The 10,633-nt window shown below is 40.6% G+C and overlaps 1 protein-coding gene across 3 annotated transcripts in view; it reads left to right on the forward strand.

Moving 5' to 3' along the window:
- The window catches only part of TNNI3K (TNNI3 interacting kinase), a 314,607-nt gene extending 308,395 nt beyond the window's left edge, over positions 1-6,212 (forward strand). For 2 of the 3 annotated variants that reach the window (XM_080652368.1, XM_080652369.1), the window contains 2 exons: positions 1,985-2,064; positions 5,695-6,212. In XM_080652368.1, coding sequence (XP_080508494.1) covers positions 1,985-2,064; positions 5,695-5,771 — 157 coding nt within the window. In that variant the 3' untranslated portion in view covers positions 5,772-6,212. The remainder of the gene's footprint in view (positions 1-1,984; positions 2,065-5,694) is intronic. The other variant, XR_013959750.1, reaches the window with a different exon arrangement.
- The last annotated feature ends 4,421 nt before the right edge of the window (positions 6,213-10,633 follow it).

Raw genomic sequence — 10,633 nt, forward strand, 5'->3', positions numbered from 1 at the left:
TGGGTTCATCTAGGATTCCAAGCAGAGTCAATGCAAAAGCTCTGGATTGGGAAGGAGCTTGGAGAGTTGATGGGACAGAAAGGATGCCCAAAAGAAGTGCTTAGCACAAGCTGGGGAGTGGCGTACCTGCAGAGGCCTTGTGGATGAGGGTAAAGCATTTGCATTGTATTCTAAATGAACTGGGAAGCCAACGGAAGTTTTTCAGTAGGTGAATAGCTTAATCTGTTGTATATTTTGAAAAGGTCACTCTGGATAATGCACAGAGATGGATTTTAAGGGGACAGGAGTTAAAGCAAGAAGATCAATTAGGAGCCAGATTGCAGAGGTCCAGACAAGAAAGAGATTACTAGTATATGGCCTAGAGACCTTTAGGGAATAGAGAGATGGATAGATTAAGATTACATTTTGTAGGCAGAGCTAAAAGTTTTAAATTAGGTGAGAGATGTGAGAAAAAGAAAGGTACCAAGAATGATTCCAAAAATTTTGACTTAAGTAACTGAAGGATGCAGTGGCAGGAATTGAGATGGAGAGACGTGGCTTGGGGAGAGGATATTAAGACTTCTGCTGTGGACATTGTGAGCGTAGTCCTGGAGATAATTATGCAACTTATTTGAGGATGCTAAAATGTGGATAAGAAAGATGGATACAAGACAGATATCTAAGTAACTGACCGATGTGATGAAATATTAGTGTGAGGGTTTTGATAACTTTAGGTTTTGAGTCTGAAGAAGTAGGAAGGTGGCAATGCCATGAATCAAAATGATAAAAGAGTAAGAGGAGTGTGGGGTAAAGAAGGATTAATGAAGGCCAGGAATTTGGAAGAAATTCCCTTTTGAATAGTGGATCAGCACACATGCTTTGGAATATAAAAAACTTGGGTTTGAATTCTATATGAGCCATTTATCAAACCTGTGTGTTACTCAGTTGCTCCATCCTCAGTTTTCTAACCTATAAAAGGAGAGAAATGATTTGATAATTATAAAGATTAAATGAGATTATGTATGTAAATGATTAATACATAGGAAGCATGCGACGTATATTATTGTCACTCTCTTTTAATTGCTACCATAACAATAACAATACCTTCTGGGATGTATTTGACTTATATTGGTTATTAGTAAGATAATAATATTGTGGTTATTAGTTCCTTTAAAGTAAGGCTTGCAAGCATATTAACCCAGATTTTAGATTCAGTGCTCCTTTTTGTTATATTTAATTATTAAAACAAACTCAAAATTATTTAGGTACTTGTCTCATCTAAATAAACTGAGGATCAGAAAGAATGACATGCCCAAGGTTACAGCTGGGAATTCTAGCCTACCTGGATCTGACTTACTACTAGATCTGACTTACTCCAAATACGGTAGCCTCCTCCCCTCTTATCCACAGTAGATACATTCCAAGATCCTCAATGGATGCCTGAAATCATAGGTAGTACCAAACCCTACATATATTAGGTGTTTTTCTTATGTATACATACTTATGATAACGTTTATACTACTCTTGCACTTTGGGGCTATTTAAGTAAAACAGGGATTACTTGAGACAAGTACTGGGATACTGTTATAGTAGATCTAATAATCAAGATGGCTACTAAGTACATAAGGAGAGGGTAGCATACATTGTATTATTGAGGAATTCTACTCCAAGTCGTATTCCTTGGATAAGTGGTTATGCTGGACAAATAGATGATTCAATTTAAAATTCATGGATTGTTTATTTCTAGAATTTTCCATTTAATATTTTTATACTGTGTTTGACCATGAGTAACTGCAACCATGGGAAGCAAAATCATGTACAGTATATGGGGGGCCATTGTAACTCTGAACCCTTTCCTGAATTGGTTAAAAAAAATTTTGTTTCAGTTTGCCAGTTCTCTGGGATCTATGCTGAGTGAAAAAAATCTGTTTTATAAAAATGTTCTTAGCAAACCACCACCATGGTTTTCACAGTGTGAAATGGTGCATCTCCTTGAATTTTCCAGTGCTGGACAACATTCCCCTCAGGGCCTGTCTTTGGAGGAGATGAAGAGAAACCTTCAGTTCTCACCAGTTGACAAATATGGTAAGTGTACACATTCTTCAGACTAATTAAGGAAACTGCCCAGGAAGGTGATATCTATTGGATAACGAGGTGGGAAATTTCTATTTTGTAATAACTAGAAGTGAAGGTCACTTTTAAAATATTACAAAAGTGCAAAGTTTGATCTTGAAGTTGTATAATTCTACATTTACCTTTGAGTTTAATGTGTGAGTGTGTGTGTGTACATATATGTGTGTGTGTGTGTGCAAGTATATGCGAGTATGTGTACACATGGGAAATGTACAACCCTTCTTAGGAAAATCATCTCCTGCATCCTGTGACATTTCAAACACACTGTATTGCTGCTTTACCGAGCCCATGCCTCTAAGCCCCACATCACAGGGATGTAGGGAGGGAAGATGAGTTTCTACACTTATATCATACGCTGGGGGAGTACTTCCCCTTTAACAACCACCCAAGGGTAAAAGGTACACCCAGCCATTTCCTCAAAAAGGTGGAAAGGAAATAAGGGTCTCACTGATGAAATCCATCTGGCACAGGACTGCTTTAAAAGGAATTAATGAAGCTCTTTGAAATCGTTAACACAGTTGTTTGCAGGCCCCTGAAGCCAGAGGTGGACAATTGCCCTTATCATCACTGCCATATGCACGTGCTGGGCCGGTAACCTCCTTTTTCCAACCTCTAAGCCTGAGATGCTCTACATTATTTGGAATGTTAGCACAACGGGCTCATTTATTCATGGGAACTTCCTCTGACAATATGGAGGACTGGGAAAAAAAAAAAAAAAGTATGTCCGTTAAAGAGATTAGATTTATTCCAAGCACCGAGTTTGGGGAAGAGTAAGTTGGATGGTGTGTTCCCAGTGCTGTGATTTAGATGGCAATCGAGCCCGGAGGCCCTCAGCTTCGGGATCCTCACCAACACACCTCATCTGCAGAGTATCGCTACCTCAGGCATTGGGAAGCTTTAAGACACAAAGGGGAGAATTATTCTGGGTAGATGCAGACAAACTACGTGGGAACACACTCAAGGAAGGAAACGCTGTGCTTCTGTTCCCAACACATGCACAGAATGCAACTGAATGCTTTTTATCATCAATTTTATTACACAATTGGCCAGTCCAGTAATGGGAGATGTTCTTTGAGTGTTACATGTTTGATAGATATAATATCATTTTCTCAAATCTTTACAGATGGGACTACACAGCAACAAAATATAGGGCACCCCTAGAAATGGGCGCTTTAACCAGAAATCTTACCTTTCATGATAGAGTTTCAAGATGAAGCATTTCTTTGATTCAACAATCTGTTTCTTAAAGGAATAAGACTTGGAGTAGAATTCCTCAAGATGGAGAAATAAGACAAAGGGATGCAATAATACAAAAGTTGCATTTTTCTATGCCTATCTGAACCAAGGGTAAAATAAAACATGAGGGTGTTTGGATGGAGTGGGAGCCCCAGTAGACAAAGAAGATATATTTACTGCCCTCCCCTATAACCATCAAATTGTGCAAGGAAGAACCCTTTAATTGCCCTCCATTTCCACTTCATAAACCCGCTGTGGTTTAATAGCAACTTTATGAACTGTTTCTTCTCCCCAGCCTCACACCCCAAAGAGCAGGGCTAGAGTTCACCCTAAAGTAACAGAACATGTGCAGACATGGTTCAGTCTTTTCCGAAAGCCAGTGGTCAGATTTCACTTGGGTGCCCCTTACGCTGAGTGGCTACCCAAGAGCAATATATTTGTCCTTCAACTCTGGCAATGACAGCTTCAGTAATAAATGGCGACATCCATGCCCTGCTGATTTCGCTACACCTCCCTCAAGGAGAGCCTGCCCACACTAGAGGGATGTGCGCTCACAATCGGATTTCCATTGGAGTGATGTGGGGAGAGAGGCATGGAGCATTGTGAGGCAGTAAAATCCTTGTGGTACATCAGAAGGTTGATTACAGTAATAAAAGGATTATGACCTTACTAAAGCATCTATGCATGCCTGAATGAAGTCACAGTTTCAGGCTGGACAAAAGGAATGTTTTTGCTCTAGGGTGTCGATTTTGTTTGAGTCCACCCAGAATTAGGACTCAGGAACGTGTGTACTGCTTCCCCTCATCTCAGCCGGGGTCAGCCCTGCTGAAGGCCGGTCCGCAGCAGCAGCAGTTACGGCTTTCCTCACAGAAGAGTTTATGTGCTGCCTAAGAGATTCTGACAGAGATGTTCCTTATGAAAATAAATACGCCTATCCAGCTGCATATTGCTAGAAGTCTTGATGCAAATGTAGATGGCTGAGTCCTGAAAACTCTGCTATCAAAGGGGAGCGAAAGCAGCAATAGGTATTGACAAATGTGCCCATTTTCCCAGAAGCAATGAATAGCTTCCTCACTAGGAATGCAAAGGTAAGTGCTTCCCTGCCTTGCCCTGAGTTCTCTAACATAGAGGCCAGATCCTGAGTCACTGGCTCATGTTCTGGACACACCCAGCTCTATTGCTTTCATGAGCATCAAATGCCACTGGTTTTTAGACCTAAGCATTAACATGCACTTAAAAATTGGGCTCTTAGCCCTGCCGGTTTAGCTCCGTGGTGGAGCATCAGCTATGAACCAGGAGGTCACGGTTTGATTCCGGTCCGGTCGGGGCACATGCCTGGGTTGCAGGCTCCATCCCCAGTAGGGGGCATGCGGGAGGCAACCAATCAATTATTCTCTCTCATCATTGATATTTCTATCTCTCTCTCTCTTTCTCTCTCCCTTCCTCTTGGAAATCAGTAAAAAACATATATATTTTAAAAAAGAAAAAAAGAAAAAAGTTTTGGGCTCTTAGGTAGGAAAAAACAAACCAGAGCCAACCTACTCCAGAGAATGGCTCTTTCCTTTATCCCTACTGCCATCTCCACCTTCCCTTTTTAGCCATAGTTTTTTTTTTAAATATATATTTATTGATATCAGAGAGAAAGGGAGAGGGAGAGAGAGATAGAAACATCAATGATGAGAGAGAATCATTGATCGGCTGCCTCCTGCATGCCCCCCATGGGAATCAAGCCCACAGCCTGGGCATGTGCCCTCTATTGGAATCAAACACCGGACCCTTCAGGCCGACGCTCCATCCACTAAGCCAAACCAGCTCGGGCTTTAGCCATAGTTTTTTAGTACTCACTCTGTGTCAGACCCTGTACTGATTGACTTATATGCCTTACCAACCTTTGAGTAAGTACTACTGTTTCTCCCATTTATAGATAAAGACATGGAGACTTAGAAAGGTTAAGCTGACAAACATCCCAGAACCAGTAAATAGGGAAGCCATTGTTTAAACCCAGACTTGCCTGCCATGGAAGCCCATGTTTTTAGCTACCATGATATACCATTTTGCTGAACTGTACCCTTGTGTATTCCAAACTCAACATGCCACCTTGCCAGCTGGGATCCAAAGCAGACAGCTAGCATGTATGTTCCTCTGGTCTCAGCTCTCTGTTTTTATTTTAAAATTTGCTTTTGTTTTACAACTGCTTGCCAGCAACACTTGTCTGGACTCCGTTTCCATGAACCAGGAGAAGCTGCCTGGCAGCTGTGCATGGCACTGGGTGGGTGAGGCTGGTGGAGAATAATGGGGAGATGGACTCAAAGGCCAAGTAACAGCTGAACTTCTTTTCTCATGCAGGCTACGTGTCCGATCCCATGAGCCCGATGCATTTGTATTCTTGCCGGAATAGTGGCAGCTTTGAGGACAGCAGCTGACAACATTCTGCATAGACCTAAGGAGAGTGTTCCCCCCAGACAGACACAGCAGTTTCAACCATTGGAGACTTGCTTCCAAATAGAATATTTTACCCTTTAAAATCTCCTTAAATTTGCTTGTTTACACCAGTCCTATTTAATTCCCTACCACAAGTTGGGCTTTGGATCCATAGCCAAGGAATGAAATGCAAAAGAACCAAGACGGAATGTATTTGAAGAATTGGTTTTAATTTTGCAAGTGAAAAAAACAAATTTATGTTGTTACTTGGAGATGGGGCCTACATCTGTGGTGGGCACAATTATGTTTTCCTAGATTGAATTATGTAGAATTGTGCTTGAGAGGCATGGGTTTGATTTCTTAGAATATTGTTTATTTTCTTATCTCGTTATGTTACTTTTAGTGTCCAGCTTGGTGATTAAAGATTCTTTTGGTGGCATATAAAATTGATTCAGAAGTGTGTTTCATTCCAACAAGACTGGTACTAAGTATACCTTCTTTTAGACATATTGGTAGAAAAAAAGCCATGACCTTTAGATCAAGAAACTTGCATAAATATAGCACTTAATAATTTAGCCTTCTTTTCTACATCTCCCCAAGTTCTCTATACTCTGCATGGTCAACATGCTGCCTTCAGGATCCAGGTGTCATAAATGCAATTGGTACAATTATGAAACTGGCCCACAAATGCAAACCTACCATTCACACCAGAGTCTGACATAGTGCATGGGGAGGGTATCCGAGGTACCTGTTGCCTTCAGAAAATAACAACTCTGCCCTCCATGCTCATTTCAACCAGGAAGACAGAACTGCTTCCACCAAACAAAATCGTTTTGCCATTACAATACAGACTTGGAAAAATAACAAGCAGGAAACCGTAAAAATTAAGTGTGTTGAGTACTGCTTTTAACATACATTTGCCAATGACACATCTAATAAGATTAGTGAAGGAAGATTGGGTGTCCTCTAAACTAAGGTTTCTAGATCTCCGCACGAGTGACATTGTGGAGGGGATCCTTCTTTGTGGAGCTCTTCTATGCACTGTGAGATGTCTAATAGCTTTCTGGCCTCTACCCCACCCAGATCCCAATAACAGCTCCCTTAAATTGCAACAATCAAAACTCTCTCCAGATGATTCTAAATGTGCCCTGTGGGACAAAATTGTCCCAGGTTGGGAACAACTGTTGTAAATCCTGAGAGGACAACTAGGGGCCCGAAAAGCAATAGGGAGCCTGATTGACTCTAGGCAAATCTGCCTTTTCCCCCTCCTGACTAATGTGGACTCATTTACAAATGGAACTGAATAGAAGTGCTGATGGCTCCTTCCTGGTGTGTGGCAAGTTCCTTCATCCTCCCCTCCACCAATTAGAAAATAGGTTTCTGCCCAGCTGGTGTGGCTCAGTGGTTGAGTGTTGACCTATGAACCAGGCGGTCATGGTTTGATTCCTGGTCAGGGCACATGCCCAGGTTGTGGGCTCGATCCCCAGTAGGGGGCGTGCAGGAGGCAGCTGATCAATGATTCCCTTTCATCACTGATGTTTCTCTCTCCCTTCTACTCTGAAATTAATAAAAATATATTTACAAAAATAAAATAGGTTTCTTGAGGGCCATTTCTATCAGAATAGCAACTCTGCTCATTTCTTATGACCTCTGGATGCAAAGTCGAAAGTCAAAAGTCTGCACACGCTCTGAATAGTTTCTGGATAGCCCAATGTGAGTCCAGAGGTACAGGTTAAAACCATGGGACTTCTAGTTAGATGTATCCATTTGTAGCCCCCAGCCTTTTTATTTCCCTACCCAATTATTATAGTCACAGGTACTCAGTCTGCCATGCCAGTTGCCAAGGGGCTTTATAATAAGCAGAAATGAGGACCCTGAAGTGGCCATGCAGGCATAAAGCCTCTGGCAATGACAGAAAAGAGGATGGGTGGGGGCGGTAAAGAGCACAGCTTCCCCTCTATTCCTCCACATTCACAGCAAGGGAAACAAACAAAAAGTAAACAAATGGGACTACATCAAACTAAAGAGTTTTTGCACAAACTAAAGAGTTTTTGCACAGCAAAGGAAACCGTCAACAAAATGAAAAGACAACCTACTGAATGAGAAAACATATTTGCCAATAATACATCTGATAAGGGGTTAATATCCAAAATTTATAATGAACTTATAAAACTCAACACACACACACACACACACACACACACACACACACACACAAAACAAGCAAACAAAAAAAAAAACCACAAACACCAAAATACCACAATTCAATTAAAATATGGGCAGAGGACCTGAATAGACACTTCTCCAAAGAGGAAATATAGATGGCCAATAGACATATAAAAAGATCCTCAATGTCACTAATCATCAGAAAAATGCAAATTAAAATCTCACACCTGTCAGAATGGCTATCATCAATAAATCCACAAGCAACAAGTGTTGACAAGGATGTGGAGTAAAGGGAACCCTTGTGCACTGTTGATGGGAATGCAATCTGGTGCAGCCACTGTGGAAAGCAGTATGGAGTTACCTCAAAAAATTAAAAATTGAGCTGCCTTATGACCCAGCAATTCCAATTCTGGGAATTTATCTGAAAAACCTGGAAACACTAATTTGAAAGAATATCTGAACCCCTATGTTCATTGCAGCATTATTTACAATAGCCAAGATTTGGAAGCAGCCCAAGTGTCCATCAGTCAATGAGTGGGGGCGGGGAAAGCTATGGTACATTTACACAATGGAATACTATTCTTCCTAAATTTTACCCTTTGCAACAGCATGAATGGACCTTATTTCATGCTAAGTGAAATAAGCCAGTCAGAGAAAGACAAGTACTATATGATTTCATTCATATGTAGAATTTAATGAACGAAGTGAACTATCAAGCAAAATAGAGACACACTCAGAGAATAGGCAGACAGTTTCTGGTGGGGTGAATGTTATGGGAGGTGGAGGGGTTGAGCAAAAAGAAAAAAAAAAGAGAAAACTCATGGATATGAGTAACAGTATGATAACTGCAGGGGAAGGAGGTAGATGGAGGTGGAAGAGGGCATAGAAGTGATAAATGGTGACGGAAAAGATAAAAATATTAAATAATTAATAAATAAATAAACCTTTTTCTGTATACCAAAAAAATACCTACATTCATACTACTTTAACTAAAAGACTTACTGCATGTGGAATGCTGAATATGTGTATAATCAGGACAGTGCTGGGGTAAACCAGGTGTGCTCCCAGGGTCTCATTGGATGGAGGTCATATCAGAGGAAGGACTGTTGGCTTCTGAAATACCCCTCTTATAGAGGAGAATTTTCTAGAGAAATTTTGTTAGGCTCTATTTCTTTGTTTTCTTTAATTAGCCACCTCCTCTCTCCACACTGTATTTCCTTATGTTGTTGCTTCCCTCTGGCTTTTGTCTTGTCAGGTATCTGCAAATAATGAGACTAATGTGTCCTGATTACTGAGAAAGGGAAACTTTTCACAGACACCAACCAGTAGCTCATAAACCCTTTTCATTACTGCACTGTTAATGGGGCCCAGGGATCATCTTGGAGCTTGTCTCAGAACCATGGGTTTTTTTGTGTTTTTTCTCCTTGCTGAAAAGTGTCTCACTAATTGCTTTCTTTTTCAGCTGGTAGAATGAACTTCTATGATCATGTTTTTGCATGCTTAGCACATTAAATTTTTTTTCCATGTGCATGCAGCACTGAGCTCACTTAGATGTTCAATTAGCTATAATTGTAAGCCAAATTACAGCAGCACCAGGAAAGAGTTATTCCAACAGAGTGATTATTTGGGTTAAATTATTTCCAAAGCTGACATTTCCCTGGGAAAGGTAGGGGGCAGGGAGGATGCTAGTGGTAGGAGGAAAGGCAAGTACTAGATAATCCATCTCAAAGGAAAGACCTGATTTCTCTCTATCATCCATTTATCTATCTATCATCTATCTATCTATCTATCTATCTATCTATCTATCTATCTATCTATTTATCTTATCTCTCTCTCTGCTGTCTTTCTTTTCTTAATTTCCTCCCAACCTCCTTCCCTCCCTCCCTCCCTCCCTCTCTCTCTCCCTCCCTTTCTTCCTCCCTTTCTTCTTCCTTCCTTCCTCCTCTGTCTTTAAAAATAAGCATTGGCTTTGGAGTCACCCAGACCTTCTACAATAGTTGTGTGACTTTGGGCACATTCCTTAACCTATCTAAGCTCCAGTTTTTTATCTGTAAGATGGTGATAATGAAATGCAGTGTATAGAGTTGCTGTAAGGATTACAAATACTATAAACTGCTTTGTACAATTTCTGGCATATCACAGCAGATATCATTGCAAATGCTGGTGTTGTTCATTATTACTATTAAATCATCACACAGCCAAAGAGCTGGACATTTTATTTCTTATGGGCAAATAACCTTTAACGTGCTTAAAAATCCCACATTTGCAAATAACAAGCTGCCAAGCTTATACTTCTGAGGCCATTTGAGCCAAGATCCAGCAGCCTTAGGTAGCAATGTCTTATTGACACCTGATAGAAAACCAGATCAGAAATCTAATCCAGAAAGAATTCCCCAAACAAGGAAGGTGTTGAGTAAAAATAGAAAGAAAACATTTATTGAGCACCTACTGTGTGGCAGGAACTGTTTTAGATGATTTTAAGTGAATTATTTCACTTAGTTTTCTGAATATCTCTGGAATTGGAGAATTTTACTTTTCAAGTGAGTAAAGTAATGGATCTGAGTGTACAAGGGAGTCAGGTTTCAAAATGAGTTTGCCTTCCTCAGTATCTATGGTTTGCTCACCACAAAGGGCTGCCTCCATTGTGAAGGAGGAAAGAGAATAAAAATAGCCACTGTTCACAATCCAGAATTGGGGT

Source organism: Plecotus auritus, assembly GCF_963455305.1.
Source record: "Plecotus auritus genome assembly, chromosome: 2".
Taxonomy (NCBI): domain Eukaryota; kingdom Metazoa; phylum Chordata; class Mammalia; order Chiroptera; family Vespertilionidae; genus Plecotus; species Plecotus auritus.